The sequence below is a fragment of the Calliphora vicina genome, chromosome 1 (genome assembly GCF_958450345.1).
Source record: "Calliphora vicina chromosome 1, idCalVici1.1, whole genome shotgun sequence".
NCBI classification, from domain to species: domain Eukaryota; kingdom Metazoa; phylum Arthropoda; class Insecta; order Diptera; family Calliphoridae; genus Calliphora; species Calliphora vicina.
Genome location: NC_088780.1, coordinates 5,776,701 through 5,796,045, shown reverse-complemented (window position 1 = coordinate 5,796,045; position 19,345 = coordinate 5,776,701). Strand labels below are relative to the sequence as shown.

General features: G+C 27.5%; 1 protein-coding gene across 1 annotated transcript in view; it reads left to right on the top strand.

Annotated features, from left to right (window-relative positions):
* The first annotated feature begins 10,763 nt into the window (after positions 1 to 10,763).
* Positions 10,764 to 19,345, top strand: part of LOC135963658 (myophilin) — a 21,240-nt gene continuing 12,658 nt past the window's right edge. Inside the window, exon 1 of the mRNA XM_065515601.1 lies at positions 10,764 to 10,902. Within this exon, the coding sequence (XP_065371673.1) occupies positions 10,897 to 10,902 (6 nt within the window). The 5' untranslated portion in view covers positions 10,764 to 10,896. The remainder of the gene's footprint in view (positions 10,903 to 19,345) is intronic.

Genomic DNA, 19,345 nt, shown 5'->3' with positions numbered 1-19,345 from the left:
AGCCTTTTAAACACCATTCAATTAAAACTTGTCTCTAAATTAATACTTTTTTGAAAAATAGTAGTACAAATACTACCTTTTTGAAAATAGTTGTAGAAATACTAGTTTTTTTTTTAAATAGTAGTAGAAATCTACTTTTTAAAATAGTAGTGGAAATACATCTTTTAAAATAGTAGTGGAAATACTACTTTTAAAATAGTATTAGAAATAGTAGTAGAAGTATTACTTTTTTAAAAAAAGTAGTATTTATACTACAATTTTTTAAAAATGTAGTATTTCTGGTACTATTTAAAAAAAAATAGTATTTCAACTACTATTTTTTAAAAAAGTAGTATTTCAACTACTATTTTTCAAAAAAGTAGTTTTTCTACTACTGTTTTTAAAAAATGTAGTATTTATAATACTATTTTAAAAGTAGTATTTCCACTACTATTTTAAAAGTAGTATTTCCACTACTATTTTAAAAAGTAGATTTCTACTACTATTTTAAAAAACTAGTATTTCTAGAACTATATTTCAAAAAGGTAGTATTTCTACTACTATTTTTCAAAAAAATATTTATTTAGAGACAAGTTTTAATTGAATGATATTTAAAAAACATTTCCAAAGAAGTACACGGGATCGAAAATAGATAAATTTCGGGATGAATATAACCCAACTTTTTTTTAAAAAAAAGCCATGTGTACAAGTAAATATCTAGATAAAGGTGGTGTATGCCGAAGACATTAAGCATACATTTAATAACGTATAAAATGACTCTGAATGTGCTCAAATTACGCACATATTAGTCGTTGTTTTGCCAAATCCTTAAAAAATAATGTTTTAAAAACTCTGCACAACTTATTTTATTAATGTGGGGTCGTATATATTACACTTAATTGTTATTAAAAAAATAATTGTAATCCTTTTTATTCACAATCAAGAACGCGACATTCACACGTCTTTGATGTGAAAACAATAATGCAAGCTTAAAAGTTTTTCCCAATTTCCAAATTTCAATTGCATGTTAGTAGCTATTTATTTAATATTAAAGTAGAATAATGTAAATTTCTGTTAATTGTTATTTTGAAATATTTACCTTCGTTTTATATTTACTTTCTTCAGTATGATATAGCAAGCAGCATTTATAACGTGAAATAGATTAGTTATTTATTAGTAATTTTTTTTTAGTGTTTTGTATTTTTATTCCATTAAAAAAATATTGGATTTTCGTCGGTCGAGAACGCGACATTCGAATGACTTTGAAGTGAAAATATTAAAAATCTTAAACAGTTTTTTCCTGGTATCCATTTGTCAACAGAATTTTAGTAGTAGTACATTTATAACTTGACAAAAAATATATAATTGCAGAACTTTGCGAATTTTGAACGATTTTTTTTAAGTAAAGTAGATTAAAGGTTGATATTTGCTATGTTATATATTTTATGTTTTTGTTTTAACACCGTTAGTATGATTTAGCACGCGACATTTTTAACCTTTCAGATACGTTTGTAATAAGGATTATATTTATTATATTTGTTACCTTAATTAACAAACTTTTTAACTAAACCCAGGTATAAGATTCAAACTTCTATATGATTCTTATCTGTTGCATAATTTTTCTTTCTATTGCGCAAATTTGTTTGCCTTAAACAATATATTTTCTACCTTCCTTTTTGCATTTAGAAAACCAAAAAGGTAATTTTCTAATCGACCAAGATCGATTAGTTAATAATGTTTGCTTTCGTACTTAACTAATTAAAAAAGTAAATACATTTAAATTTTATATGAAAATATTAAATAAAAATAACATTTTAATCGAAAATATACAACATGTTTAATTTTCATTAAATATTATTTACTTTGAGTTATATATAAATTACAACAATATATAATCACAGAAGTAGGAATAAAAACAGCAGTTTTAAAAAATCAAATATAGATAAAAAGATATTTAAACAGGAGTTCTTGTGCGAATGGCAACTTATCAATGAATTGTAAATATATCTAGTTGAAAGAATAATAAGTTAATTTTAATAAAATTGTATGATCTGTATTAGTTGGGGTTAGTTCTGTGACCTGTAAGTGGATGAAATTGACCTATGAATTTCCCATATTGAAAGTCCCCTTCATATAAAGTGTTATAACTAGAACCAATCCATATCACTTTGAAATTTGTCACGTGACAAGTTTTGTGTCAGTTCCTCCCTTCCCAGAAGCGTAGAAACATAATAATATCGTGATATTTTTTTGGTCGCCCCTGTTTATGTTCAGCTCTAATTATGTTTTCATGTTTAAAACAAAAAATTAATATAATTAAAATACTTGATACAACAAACAGCTAACAAACAAAAAAATTAATCATAATTTGATTTTTTTTTATTAAATAAACATTACCGACATGGAAGCATATGGGCATTTCCGTGGTCACATAGGTGACAGTCGCTCAATTCAATGAGATAAAAAACAAGCAACATTTATACTAAGTATTCGCGGTTTCCGAGCCAAAAGAACTGCTTCGGATACTCTGTTCTGAAGTGAAGCGTATTCCAGAGAGAGCGTTCTGCATCGATCGAAACAAATAGTAGTCGGACGGGGCAAGATCTGGATTATAATGCCGGTGAAGCAAAACTTCCCAACCACTTTTATCTAAATAGTTTTTAACAGGGGGTTATTAAGTAATTCGTTTCGAAAAGAAATTCTTGCGAATTTGTATGCATTATACATTGTATTTCGAAAATGTTTCCAATTAAATTTCACAAACAGAGAAGACAGATTCGTGATAGCAACCGAATTTGTTGCCAATCGAATGATTCTGCATTAGTGACCGAATTTTACAGTTGTGGCTACAAAATTTTAGAACGGGTAATAAAAGATTGGTTTCTTCAACTGAAATTCTTCTTTATCAACTGACTTTCTGTTGATAGAACCGAAAAATTCAATCTGTACAACCGAATCATTCGATTGGCAACAAATTCGGTTGCTATCACGAATCTGCTTCCTGTGTGCAATAAAACATATTTTGAAAAAGTTGTGTTTTCCGAAAGTTAAACGACCATAACTTAGCCATTTTCCAACCGATTTTCAAAAACTCTCTTCTATTTGAGAAACAATTCTAAAAACAATTTCAAAACAACAAAATTATGAATTTTTGAGGTCTTAGCTTCAAGAATTTGTCATTTCATTATATTTGTTAATAAAAAAGTACTAAACGAAGTTACCCAGAAAAACTATAAGTATTTCCGAACTCTATGGACTCCAATAAAACAGAATTGTTGTCTGAGAACCCCTGCATATTTCTGGTGTAATTGGAAGGATGCTAATGCGTTTGTGCAGATGTTTGTAACGCCCAAAAATATTAGTCTAACACCCACCTTAAAGTATACCGATCGACTTAGAATCACTTTCTGAGTCGATTAAACGATGTCCGTCCGTCCGTCTGGTCGGCTGGCTGGCTTGCTGGCTGTCCATGTAAACCTTGTGGGCAGAGTACAGGTCGCAATTTTGAAGACGTTTCGATGAAATTTTTTACATATTATTTCTTCGGCTCAAGGACCAAGTCTATTGAAACTGGCTGAAATCGGGCCATTATTTCACCTAGCCCTCATACAAATGTCCTTCCGAAATTGGACTTTATCTGTCATAAATGTTTAATTTATAAATGTATCTCCACAAATTCCGCTCCAAATAAGTTTTATATACACAAAATTCATGTCACCAAATTGTGTTACGATCGCTCTATAATTAGTCATAGCTCCCATATAGACCCGCTTCCGAAAATCACTTTAACGTGTATAAATCGCTTAAAAATGTTGGTATACTCACAAAATTCAACATATCAAACGACCTAATTTCATGGTGATCGGTCCATAATTGGTCATAGCCCCCATATAAGGCTCACTACCGAAAATCACTCAAAAATATAAATTATTGAAATTTTAAAAGAAAAATGTTTATGCTCTTTTACTTAGCGATTTTTCTTTTAAAATATCAATATGTAATTTATATTCGTGAGTGATTTTCGGAAGTGGCCTTATATGGGTGCTATGACCTATTATGGACCGAGCACCATGAAATTAGGTCGTGTGATTTATGACTACATGAAAGTTATTTGTGTTGAATTTTATGTATGCACCAACATTTTTAAGAGATTTTTGCAGGTTAAAGTGATTTTCGGAAGCGGGTCTATTGGGAGCTATGACTAATTATGGACCGATCGTAACAAAATTTGGTGACATGAATTTTGTTTATATAAAACTTATTTGGAGCGAAATCTGTGTAGATACATATATAAATGAGTGCTAGCCCCCCCAAAAATGAACCAATTTTAGCCAGTTTCAATAGACTTGGTCCTTGGGCCAAGTTCAAAAGTGTGATCTGTACTCTGCGCACAAGGTTTACATGGACAGCCAGCCAACCCGCCAGCCAGACGGACGTACATTGTTTAATCGACTCAGAAGGTGATTCTAAGTCGTTCGGTATACTTTGAGGTGGGTGTTAGATAAATATTTTTGGGCGTTACAAACAAACCCTCCCCGCTATGGTGGTGTAGGATATAATTAAAAAAAAAAAAACTTTACAGTCCGTTAGATCATCATTGAAACAAATTTTAGTTTTATTTTTATAAAGTTTAAGTAATTTTCTTTAATAACACAAGTCACAAGGACATTTCTCTGTGTTTCGGTCATGGTAGACTTTTCTGTGGAAATGCCCATATACATATTTGTGTAGGCGACAGTGCATTTGTAAATTTATATATCTGTGTAAATGTTGTATTACGCCCTTTTACTGTAGTTTTTATTTAAATAATTTTACCGCGTTTTTTTCTCTCTCAATTTAAATTTATGATCAACAAATGTTTGTTAACAAATTTTTAAATAAATTTTAGTAAAAAAACAAACAAAATAACAAGAAATATTTTCATATGAAAATAACAAAAAATTAATAATAAATGCAAAAAAAAAAACGACAAACCTTGACGCCTACACTAAAACATTTTCACAAAACTATGTCGACAATAAACACTGTTTGTTCAGTTTGTTGAAATCATTAACACATGTCTACATAGACACACATACACACACACTTTGTCACACAGATACAAATACAGCAACAATCTATTGTACTGACACCAAAACTAAAAAACAAATTAATTTAAATAGCAGCCTTGATATTTGTATTAAAAACAAACATACATCTCTCACATACTAAATATTTATTCCTCTACACTATTTTTTTTATTGTTTGTTTTTAATTCATTCATTCAATTTTCTTTAACACTCATTATTGTTTTTGTTTAAAAATTTCCCCACTAAAAACACACACTTTTTTCCGTGTATTTTTATTAACTTTCTCTGAAAGTAGAAAATTAAGATACAAACAAAAACCAAATACTATTAATTATACGCTAAAGGTGTGAATGAATGATGAAAATGCAAGTTTATTTTTTTTTGGTTTAAAAATAAATTAAAATTATTTTAAATTTTCTTTTTCACACGAATCTATAAAAAGAAAATGACCATAAAGATTGTTGATTTAATTTTTGTTTTAATTATTCATTTTCTGTTTTTTTAATGAATGCATGTTGTGGCACGTCATTATTTATTTTCATACACAGGTTTTCTGTGTTGATAATAATTGAGAGCGAAGGTGTTTTTCTTTAAGATGAATGTTTCAATTATTTTAAATTAATTCACACTATAAGTGGCCATATTTTATGGCGAATAAGAAATTTAAATGACTGGACCTAGGTAGGAACCTATTAGTATGGACCGGAACTATTTTTTTAATAAAAAATAGACAATTAGACAATAATTTAGCTAATTATTGATAAATAAAATAAAATAGCAAGCAGTAAAGTGTAGACAAATATATAATAATATACACAGAAAAAAATATATTTCAATTCAAACATTTATCCCATATTGAACTGGTTTCCATTATTTCATAATTAAATCAAGTATTCATGTGCTCAAAAACTAAATTTTCTGATATTTTCTGTTGAATTTTGAGTTTTGGATTTGATAATTTTGACAATTGAATATACAATTTTCATTATTGGTTGAACTTTAAATACACAAATTATTGAATAGATAATTTTCGTAATTGAAAACACAAAAAATAACAAAAATGTGTTTTCAGTTACGAATATTATTAGAAAAATAAGTTCCATTTGAGGACACTTTTATTAAGTAAAAATATTGTTGTCCAATACATCGAGCGAAATATTAGCATATCGTACTTAACATAAAATGAAAGTGATTTTGAGGTATATGTAAAAATATGCGAAAATCTGCGAATCGGGGGAGGCGTTTTTTTCTTTTAATTTCTGACCAAATATTTTACCTTCACAGTCCGTTGTATTTAAATAAAAATAACTTTTAGATGATTTCATAATCAATAAATATTAGTATAGTGCTTTTTTCCTGTTCAACTCATATTTAAAAAGTTTCCAGGGTTTTTAAAATATTCATGGAATTGCCCATATGTGACATTCAGAGTCATTTTAAAGATGACCTAGTGAAAAGAATTAAATAGCATTTGTAAAATCTGACACTATAAAACTAATATTTTGGCCTAATTGCAATCGATCATTAGAATCATATTAAAGCGAATTTTAAGGAAGACTGGAATGGCAGTGCCAGATATACTATATTGTGATAATGACTTTAAAATGCGGGTTTTATTTTTTAATAACTTATATGTGATTTTGAAGTGTACATTTATTCTTACTTAGTTATTGAACACTACAGTACACACAACAACCGATCGACTCAGAATCACTTTCTGAGTCAATTAAAAGATGTCCGTCCGTCTGGATGGCTGTCCATGTAAACATTTTGCGCAAGGTACAGGTCGCAATTTTGAAGAAATATCGATTAAATTTGGTACATACATTTGTTTCAGTCCTAGGACGAAGCCTATTGAAACTGCCCCATACAAATGTTCTCCCGAAATTGGACTTTATCGGTCATAACTGTTTAATTTATAAAGGTATCTACACAAATTTCGCTCCCAATAAGTTTTATAATACGAAAGTCTTGTCACATAATTTTATGATGATCGGTACATAATTTGTCATAGCTTCTATATAAGGCCAGCTTCCGAAAATCACTTAAACGAGCCTAAATCTCTTAAAAATTGTTGTATACACATAAAATTAAACAGGAATAAGTTTCATATAGACATAAATCATGACGATCAGTCCAAAATTAGTCAGCATATAAGGCCGTCTTCCGAAAATTATTCACGAAAATAAATTATTGAAAAAAGAACAATATTTCTCATCGAAAATATCGGATTTTTTTGCCAACAAAGCGTCATATGCGATTGCTCACCAAAGCTTATATTGAATGATCGTCCAGGCAGACCAAAAAAAAAGTGTGAAGACCAAGAATTGGATTCATTTCTCCATGAAAATTGTTGTCAAACTCAGCAAGAGCTTACAAAATCATTGGGAGTTAGTAGTGCAGCAATTTCAACGCAGGATTCATCCAAAAGTAGGGTAATTGGATACCATACGAATTGATGAAGAAAGACCTTTTAAAATGATTTTGCACCTCGAAATGCATAAAAGAAAATCAGTTTTGTACGAAGTCAGTAATTGCGATTAAAAATGGATCCACTACAATAACCCGAAGCGTAAGAAGCAAGCCAGCCGAATCGGCACCAAAGTTAAACATCCATGGCGATAAGGTAATGCTCTGTATTTGGTGGGAGCAAAAGCCTCCTATCTATTATGAGCTGCTGAAATCTGACCAGATCACAGGGAATCTGTACAGAATGCAACTGATTCGTTTGTAGGGAGCATTGGGCGAAAAATGCCCAGTATATGCGGCCAGACAATCTGTTAAAAACTATTTAGAAAGAGGAGGAGAACTCGCTCCGTCCGACTACTATTTGATTCGATCGATATAGAACACTCTCTCTGGGATACGCTCAACTTCAGAACAGAGAATCCGAAATTGAATTGATTCGTTCTTGGCATCAGAAGATGAGCTGTTCTTTGGGCTAGGAATCCATATGTTGCCTGAAAGATAGGAAGGGAACATAGCAAACAAAGGCCAATACTTTGACTACAAATGGTTCAAAATAAAAGCTAAACATTTAAAAAAATCCTGAATTTTTAAGTCATACACCCAATTGAAAGAAAATTCAGATAATTTTAGCAATATGGAATAACTTTAAAAGAAATTTATTAGAAATTTCGAGTTTGGGTCAAAGTAGTTGGAAAAAGTTCAATTAATTAGCAATGCAAATTTTAACTCTACGTACCTACACAGAAAAAACTATTTTTTAAACCGTTTCAATTCAAATATTTGTCACATATTGAACTGGTTTCCATTATTTCATAATTAAATCAAGTATTCATTTGCTCAAAAACAAAATTTCTTGATATTTTCTATTGAATTTTGAGTTTTGAATTTGATTTTATTAGAAATTTCGAGTTTGGGTCAAAGTAGTTGGAAAAAGTTCAATTAATTAGCAATGCAAATTTTAACTCTACGTACCTACACAGAAAAAACTATTTTTTAAACCGTTTCAATTCAAATATTTGTCACATATTGAACTGGTTTCCATTATTTCATAATTAAATCAAGTATTCATTTGCTCAAAAACAAAATTTCTTGATATTTTCTATTGAATTTTGAGTTTTGAATTTGATTATTTTGACAATTGAATGTACAATTTTCGTTATTGGTTGAATTTCAAATACAAAACTTATTTAATAGATAATTTTCGTACTTGAAAACACATTTTGGTTATTTTTTGTGTTTCAATTACGAAAATTATCTGTTCAATAAGTTTAGATTTTGGTCACAAATGTATTAAAATTCATTTCGAAATATATTTCCTTAAATTTTAATTTCAGGTTGTTTCTTTGGTAATGGCAATTATGGACCGATCTTGGAAAAAGTTTTTAAAGAGATTTAGTTTCATATAAAACTTGTTTATGTTCAATTTCATAGCGGTATTAATTATTACAAGACAGTTTTTAATATTCAAGTAATTTTCTGAGGGGGATCTTGTTTGGGGACTAGGTAAGAATATTGTCCGATTTTCGCAATACTTTACAGTATAATATCAGGGTACTTAGAACTAATTTGCGCAAATTTTATGGCTGCTCAAACAGTATTCCGGGGGGACATTTGTATGGGGGCTAGATGAAATTAATGACCAATATTGCCAAACAATACAGAGAGTATTTATGAAAAATTTCAGCTAGATAGCTCCTTTCGTTAGGGCCCTATGTGTTTGCAACAGACAGACAGACAGACGGACGGACGGACATAGCTAGATCTTATGAGAACCCTGAATATATATAGTAATGTGAATCTATGGGTCTATATAACCAACAAAAAGGTTATGCTGTTAGTAGCACATCGAAATATTGGTGGAAGATCTGCAAAAATAAATATATTCTGGAATCTTATATAGAAAAGAAAGAGTACATCTTTATAAAAATTAGTGTAGCGTACCTTTTTAATATACTTACGGTATATTTCTAATATACATACATATAATTATTTTTCTTCATTTTTATTCTTTTGATTAATTTATTTACATTTTTCTGCTGCTTTTAATTTCAAAATTTAATTATGAGTTCCATTAAAATTTCTAAAGAAAACAAAATAAAATTGATTTAGTAGCAGAAAACAAATACAAATAAATCTGTATATATTTATGTACATAAAACATACAATATTCAAATAATTTTTTTTATAAAATTAATAACAAAAAAAAAAACATTCATATAAATAAAAGAAGAAGTACATAAAAAACAAACATTGTATAATAAAGATGTATTTGTTTATTTATTTATATAAAATGAAATAATTTTTACAAAAATAAATAAGAAAAAAAAAAATACTGAAAAGAGGAAAACTGATGGAAATCTACAATCATCAGCTTAACAAAAACGAAAACTGTAAATATTGTGAGGCCAATGGATTTTTTTAGAAAATCAAATAGTTTTTCAAGAGTGTGTACTTAAGAAAGTGCCACAAGTATTTGGGGGTTTTGTAGTATGATTTGTAACAGCTGTTTAGCTATGAGTGTGTGGCGTGTACCCACCCACGCGCCACGCCAGACATTTTTGAGGCGATTAAAGACATTTTTGAAAAGCCTTCAACTTGTAGTCTAATTTTTATTATATTATACGTATTATTGTTTGAAAACATTAAAATTTAAGGTGAAAATAATTTAGATATTTTACCTTTAGGTATAGAAAAAACAAATAATAAACATGAACTTGAATTTAAACAATGTTTTCTAAATAATTTTAAGTATTTTGCTAATTTCTAGCTAAATTTCACTTCCGTTCTATAGATTCGTGGTGGGTTGTTGATGGTTTTATTGTTGTTTCTTGTTGTTTTTTGGGTAGTTCCCAATTATTAAAACAAACTAATATTTTGTTGTTGTTTTAGTTTTCTAAAGGAATCATAAAATGTAGCGTCTGCAAAGAAAACATTTAAACGCCTACATTGAGTTTATTAGAATTTTTAGTGTTTTTCTTTTAATTTTTGGTTTGTTTTTGAAAAACAAAACTTGACGTCATTATTGTCTTTCAATCTGGTGAATGATCTTCATTAATTCATTAGAAAATTGTGGCCATAAAGCTTTTACATACACAGTTACATACATATACAATATATGAAGCTATATACAAGTTTCATTTACCAAAATTTTGTGTGTTTTTCTATTCAGTTTCTTTAATTTGCATTGTTTTGTTGTTTTTTTGCTTTTGGTTTTTCAAAATTTTTGTTTTTGCTTAGAATTTTTGGGAACAAATGGAAAATTGAGGCGTATTTCTGCGTTAGTCGTTTATTCGGTTGCGATCGTTAAAGACAAATTAGCAAACGTTCCATTAAATTCATTTCAAACTCTTACCATTAAAAATCCTTTAAAAATTACAAAATGGCTGTAAGTGTTTTAATATTATTTACAAAAATTTATTAAAATTTCAATAAAAAACAACAAATATTTCATAATATATTAAAAAAAACGAGTAAAAATCCTGTGTATAATTAAATTAATGTTAAAAAAAAAATCATCACAAAGTCAAGCATTAAGCTCACTTAAGCGTATGATTGACAATTAATTCAACAATAAAAAAAATTAAACATATTAAATACATGTAGTATATTCAACATGATATTTCAATAATTTGCAGCAGCCCTTGTTTATTAACGTTTAATTTTTACATAATTTCATAAAATTTATTTTACACACTCAATTGACTTGTTGCTGGTTCCACCACAATTTACTGTGAATTTGTGTGTTTTCAGTTAAAATTTTAATCAATCATAGTACATATTGGTTGAATGTTTGTGTGTTTGTTCAAAATTCAAAAATTTAAGTGTTTTAGTTACCACAAATTTACTAAAAGTTTCACTTAATTACTTTAGTAATAAATTGTTATTTAACAAAAAAAAAAATAATAATAATTTATAGTTTATATCAAGTTTAAAATTTAAAAATATATTAAACAAAATTTATTGGACTTACAATAGGGGAGGAGAGAGAGATTTGTAGATTTATGTTCACACTAAAAGTGTTAAGCATTTTAAGGTCTATAAATTAAAAGGGTGAACTGAAGCTATTTGTTAAGCAAATTAGTGTTAATAATTTATTTACTTAGTAGCTCTTAAAGAAAGAAATGTTTAAAGAAAGAACATTATTTCTGTTAATGACATTAACTTTTAAATAGTTAATTTTGTTTGAAAGTAGTACCTAATTGCAGGTTGAAATTCTTATTAAAAAAAGGAAACAAAAAATATTTTTTTTTTTTTTTAAATTGAAATTTGATTGAAATATTAAGGTTTAAATAAAACTTGTTTATGCCTAATTTCATCACTATATTAATTACACTCTGCAATAAAATTACACTTTTTGTCAGAAACGTTTTCAAAGATTTTGAAAAATCCTTAGAATTTTAGTTATTTTTAAAAAAAAAACTGTTTTAGGGTAGGCCGTAGTACTTTAGTATTTCCAACTCACACATTTTTATACAGATTTTAAAATTTTAAGCAATCACGGATAGAATTAAGTTTTCATAAAATGTTTTAAAGGCTATTTTATATAGACAAAAATGAGAGAATACTTTTTAAAATCGGTTTATATTTGCAAAAGTTATTAAACTTTTTCGAAAAAAGTTCGAAAAAATTTACGTTTTTTTACCCTTCGCCATGAGTGGCAAGGGTATATATAAGTTTGTCATTCCATTTGTAATTTGTACACTTTTTACTAGCGACCCCACAAAGTATATATATCCTGGATCGTTATAGATAGAGGTGTCGATATAACCATGTCCGTCTGTCCGTCTGTATGTTGAAATCAACTTTACGTACCCCCAAATAATTTACATATATGATTCATACATCAATATGTCGAGAATTCTTCCAGCTCGGTTGCTATTTAAATCGAAAAAATGTATGTAATGTATTTTATTTAGTGGTTACGTCTTTTTTGTCAAATATTTGTCATGTGTGACACTACCTAAAGGCTGGACGTAAATCGGGAAAAATATTTTTTAACCCGAATTTTTTTTTCTTCAAAAAATTTCTTTATGTCTTAAATTCTGTTTTCAAAAAAAAAAAAAATTTAAAAAAACTTTTTTAAAAAAAAATTAAATAAAAAAATTTTAAAAATAATTTTTAAAAACAATTAAAAAAAAATATAATTCTGTTTAAATAAAAATATTTAAAAAAAAATATTTTTAAGTATAATTTGGTGAAGGGTATATAGGTTTCGGCACAGCCGAATATAGCTCTCTTACTTGTTTTTATTTATATGCGCTGGGGGATAACATAATATAAAGGGTGTTAATGAAAAGTTGAATAACTTTTACAATTTTCATGCGATTTGAATAATTAAAACCATTTTTTGTTAAGAACTAAATTTTCTTTATACATTGGTATAAATTTGTATAAGCTTTCATATCAAAAAAATTAATGAAAATCGACTAAATTCAAAAAAGTTGATAAATTTAGTTTTTCTTATAGAAATTCTTAATAAAAACAATTCTTATATTATATTATAGCATACAAATATATCAAAAAAACCCTACATTTAAAAGCATAATCAGTTTTCTTTCCAAACCCTTTAAAAAATTTTAAGTCGGACAAAAACTGACTGAGTTAAAGGTCGATACGTTGACGAACATGACTGAAAGCGGTTTTTTTAGAATAACTTCTGAATTTGAGATTGTTTCTGAAAGTTTTAGACACAATTTGTAATGTACTCAGCCAAGCCTATAACCCGCGGTAGGTGGCTTTCCAAGTGTTTTTTTCATCGCATCACCGTTACGAATGTTCAAGTCGTTTTCTAAATGGGTACTATATACGAATATTTCCCGATTTTCGCCATGCTTTACAGTATAAGTTTAGAGTAATTTGTGCAAAATTTTATCCCGATTGCAGCATAACCAGCATATTTATGACTGCTCAAACAGTATTCCGGGCTAAATTTGTAGGGGGCTAGGTGAAATCATGGACCAATATTACCCATTTTCAATAGCAAAGAAACCTTATCAACGGGGAGTATTTGGGGAAAATTCAGACAGCGAGCTCATTTTGTTTGGACACTATCGTGTTTTCAACAGACGGACAGACATAGCTAAATCGTCTTAGAGTATAATAAGGATCTAGAATATATATACTATTGTCTGCGATAGATATTTATTTATTGATGGTGGGTCTAATGAATAATATTTGCATGAAACAAATAAAAATTTTGATATTCTTAAATTCACAGTTCAACCAAAAAAATTCCAAAACTAATTTCACAGCATCTCAAAAAATTATTAACAAAATTAAGCGGCCTAACCACAAAAGCTTAAAAGTAAATTTTAAGTAATTAAAGTCGGCTATTATTTTAATTTTCGTAACATAAAACAAATTTTGAACAGAAATTAAAATTTAGTTTTAATATTTTAACAAAAAAAAAAACGAAATAATGTCGACTTTAACAAAAATTTACCTAAAAATTGCTTTTGTGGTTAGGCTGAAGATTTTTAAATTTGTTAGATTTTGTATTGTATAATAATCGTATCATTATTATTTTGTAAAATATTTTAACAATGTGAGCGTAACTTAAATTAGTTTACAACTTATGAAATAAGCATATTTACACCAAAACAGGTGTAATAAATCTGTTTCTTCAGAACTACTGGTCAGGTTGCAAAATTGTGTACGATCAACTCTCAGAAAAGAATATAATCTTTAAGAATATGTAATTTTGTGAACGCTTTATCAGAATAAATGGTGAGATACTGGATATTAGTAGGAAAAAAGTTATGAGCCAAAATCTAAGACATGTTCAATTTATTAATATCCAAATGTGTGTAGAAAACACTTTCATGTTCAATACACGAAACAGAAATGAACAATATTTATACCAAATATTAACACTTGTATTAAGGACTTTGGTATTGACTTTTAGCTAAATTGGTTTACTAATAAAATGGTTATGAAACAAAATAGGAGACAACATCGAACAAGTTTTTATATTTTATACAAAAATTTTCAACATTAGTAGTGTTTACTGCTTAAATTGTTGTTGTAAAGTGTAAAAGTTAGCATACTGCTGTAATTCTGTTTGAGGAGATAAAATCGGCACATCTGAAAACTAACATTCTAATTTGTTTTTATATTTATTCCAGTTTCTCCTTTAAACTATGAAATTTTGAATATTTTTTTTGAAAACCTAATTTTTTCTCTACCACCCTACTACACTTAACTATGTTCATAAACACATAACCTTTTAAATCTATTTAAATAAGTACCTACTGCATACGAAAAAAAAACAAAATATATCCATAAAATTATTAAATTTTTAAGTGAATTAAAATTGCCTGCACTTCTTCTCTATACATATGGATTTGAAAGCATAAATTAATTATAAACTTTTATATACACTTTTAACAGAATTTCCCTGTATTTTTGCACTCAAAAACAAACCGCAAAAAAAATATTTTTGTGGCCTTACAAATATCAAAAAAAAAAAAAATATAAAAAATAAAAAATAACGAATCCAAATGAATCGAAATGAAATTATAATTTAAATACGTTTATTTATCTGTTGAACTTTTAGCAACATTGAACAGTCAGCCAGCCACTTTGTTGTTACCAAAAATAAACCAACAACAACGCAAACATTTAAATGACTATTTCAATAAATTGCCTTTTACCAATTTAACTTTGGCATGTAACTATGTAGTATGTAGGAGTTCACACAAAAATTACAATGCATATTTTTAGAGGGGATGTGAATAACTTTTTTTTTAAATTAATAAAATGAAAATTATAAATAATAATGGTAAACCAACATTTACAGACAAATACAGCTTTTACCCTTATATTTTTTTAAAGCAACAATAAATAAATACACATTCATGCATAACATATAAATATCATAAATATAGACAGTTGTTGTATTTAGTTAAATTAATTATTAATATTGAAGTTTTAAGTATTTCACTTTTTGAAAAGAAATTTTGCATTGAGAAATAATTTAAATTTCAATTAATTTCAATTATAATTCATATAGCATGAAATACGCAAACTTTCAAAGCTCTTAAAAATTTAATTCAAAATACTTTATAAAAAAGTACCTTACCCAAAAATTATATTTTGAAAAAATACCTTTTTAAAAATTATATTTTTTTAAAAAGTATATTTATAAATCTTTTTAGAAATTAAAAAAGTTTTTAGAATTGTTTTTTTATATTTTATTTTAATTTTTAAAAAATAGTTTTTAGAAAATAAAATTTTTTTCTAAAAATATAATTTTTTAAATAACTAATTTATAAAAGCATCCTTTTCAAAGTTATATTTTCAAAAATGTACCTTTTTTTAAAATTGTCAGCCTAACCACAAAAGCCTTGTATTCGATTTTAAGTCCATAAAGTTGACTATTATTTTAAATTTCTCACCACAAAACAAATTTCAAATATAATTTAAAATGTGGTTTTATTATTTTAAAATAGGCTTTTTATTTTGATTTACATTCATTGAAAAAAAAGTTCTATTTTAAAATAAAGTCGACTTTAACAAAAATTAACTTTAAAAATTCTTTTATAGTTAGGCTGTATATTTTTGAGAAGGAACTTTTTTCATTATTACAATGTCATTATCACAAACATATACACATTTTGTTTGTTGTTGCTTTTTCTTAAACTGTATAAAAATTACAACAAAGTGAATTATGATATACATATTACAACAACAAAATAAGTCATCGTCACTATGTTGAATATTGTGATTTTATTAAAATGTGATTGTGATGGTCTAACATTTTAGTTTACAATTTTTACGCTATTGCACCGATATTATTGATTTTTAATAACAAACAACTTAGAACAATAAGAAATAAATCTAGATAAAAATCATTAATTGTTCTCTTGTATTTTAAAAGTAAACATGATTTACACTAACGTAAATCAATTTAAGAATTTAAAACATTAAAGAACATTTACTTTGCACAGGTCTTACATGAATATCTCTAAGTATTGCAACTCTTGAAATACGTCTGGCTGTACTCAATGGGTCAGATAGCAAAAACAACGGTAACATATAGGTAGCTTAAATTAAAATTTAAATATATTTTAAACTATAAGACATAATTTTGAGAAATAAACAGGATTTTCTTTATTTTCATATTTGATATATAACAAAGTACAATTTATTGCAATCTGTTCATATTTGCACAAGTTACTAGCTGTATAAAGTTTTATAATCCAGTAGTATCTCCCCTTTTCCGTCCGTCCGTCTGGTCGGCTGGCTGGCTGGCTGTCCATGTAAACCTTGTGCGCAGAGTACAGGTCGCAATTTTGAAGATATTTCGATCAAATTTTTCGGCCCAAGGACCAAGTCTATTGAAACTGGCTGAAATCGGTCCATTATTTCACCTAGCCCCCATACAAATGTTCTTCCGAAATTGGACTTTATCGGTCATAAATGTTTAATTTATAAATGTATCTCAACAAATTGCGCTCCAGATAAGTTTTATATATACAAAATTCATGTCACCAAATTTTGTCACTATCGGTCCATAATTAGTCATAGTTCCCATATAGACCCGCTTCCGAAAATCACTTTAACGTGCATAAATCGCTCAAAAGTGTTGGTATACTCACAAAATTCAACATAGTAAACTTTTATATATACACAAATCACACGACCTAATTTCATGGTGATCGGTCCATAATTGGTCATAGCCCCCATATAAGGCCCACTTCCGAAAATCACTCAAAAATACAAATTATTGAAATTTTAAAAGAAAAATGTTTTTACTCTTTTACTTAGTGTAGGGTATTATATGGTCGGGCTTGACCGACCATACTTTCTTACTTGTAATAAATTCTGTTCACATACTTCAAGTTTTGAGTTTACAAAAGAGAGAGGAAGAAAAGTGGGAAAATCTTTCCAATTTTCTCTCCGTTCTCTTCAATAAACTTGACGTGTTAGTGATACTAACATGTGAACTCTCTGAATCCCAACTGAGTCAATTTTGACAGTACTTTGTGTGCTCCGCATGATCATTAGACTTCAGTACTATTATCAATTGCTTGGTATCATATCAGGGAAACGTAATAGATCTCTTTGTAATTTGTATACAGCAATCCGTATGTTAGTGTAAATTGATTTTAAACTTTTCGTTATATATTTTCTAACCAACTAATAGGTTTTGTTTTGTGATACCCCCAAAAACACAACGCATTCGAATAAATTACTATTTAATAATTAAAAATGTAAATTACTTGCCAAAAAAAAACTTATTATTTAAATACAAATTAATATTTGTTTAACCTTAAATCTTATTTGCTTATTATCTGCTAAAATGTGTTTTTGTCTAAAACAAAATTTACCTTTCAAATTCCAAATATTTTTCCAGAAGGTCAGCATAAAACCAACAATATTTTATGATCTTATTTTGAGATAAACATAGAGTTCAATGTTTGTTTGTTTGGGTGTTTTTTTTTCTGCTATAATTTAGTTTTAATTTGGTTATTCATTAATTAAATGCAGAACAACAATAGAGCTAATGAAAATTAAATGGAAATTGTTTATATACTAAACATGGAAATGTATAAATGTATATAATGGAATTGTATATACAAACATATATGTATTCAGCCATAAACTATATATTGTTACAACAGCAGATAGATAAATAACAGCAATAAAAACAATAATTGCACTAGGAAAAAAATACATAAAATAAATAAATAAAATAAAACAATTTAATTAAATTGTATAATTGGTAAAATAAACAATAAATTTAGTTGTTGAAAATGCAATTTATGCTTTAGAGGAAATTAACAAAACAACACAAAAATACTACAAAATTAAACAAATTATTTGGGAGAAACAAAAAAAAATAAAATCTACAGCAAGACAAACAATTTTAATGCTAGAGGAATTAAACCAAATAATAAGGTTTAAGTGGAACTGTGTACAATATTATTGTTTAAACAAAAAAAATCAATAATAGGAGTTTTAATTTCAAATTTTAATTTAAAGTAATAGAAATATGTATAAATCAAGTGATTTTAAATGTTTTAAATTTTTAGCACTGTACTATACTGTAGCATATCCAGCTGTCATAACTATTTCACACCCGACTTTATTTTTCATAAAATATTTCCAAAAATATTTTTCATAATTGTTTAATTGCTTTAAATATTTCAACTTGTTTTTTCCGCTTAAACGCTTTAAATAATCAACAACAATAAAAGTGAACATATAGTTTTTTTTTTTAAATATATTTATTTATTTCTGCCAACTTTGCCCCCTTCCCCTCTGCACAAAAAAATTTCATTCGTATGGCCACAAACAACATATTAATTTATTTTCCTTTAAATAGGTTTTTTTGTGTGTTCTCTCTACAACTTTCGACGCTGATGGCAACCACAACAAATGATTGATGGATTTTTCTTTTAGCGACAAGTGGTCACAAAATACTTGACATTTGTATTTTTCAATGCTATCGAAAGTTGAAAGCTTGATATACAATATTTTTTTTTTCTTCATTTTTCTCCCTTCTTTAATGTTTTTGCTGGTTTTTCAAACGAAAACTATAAACAAAACGCTACAACTAAAACTCAATAACGTCACACAGAGCGTTATACACTCACTTCCATGCTTTGGATAATATTTAATAGAGTATATGGAGCAACATGGGGGGGGGGAGAAGAAAAAAGTGAAAATATTTTTGTTAAAATAGATTTATATGTTGAAATAAAATATCTATATGTATATTATGTATAGATTGACAAAAGCAACAAAATAAACAGTAAAAACAGCAGCATCAATATCAACAGCAGCATAAACAAACAAACAACAACTAACAAATATTTATCAAA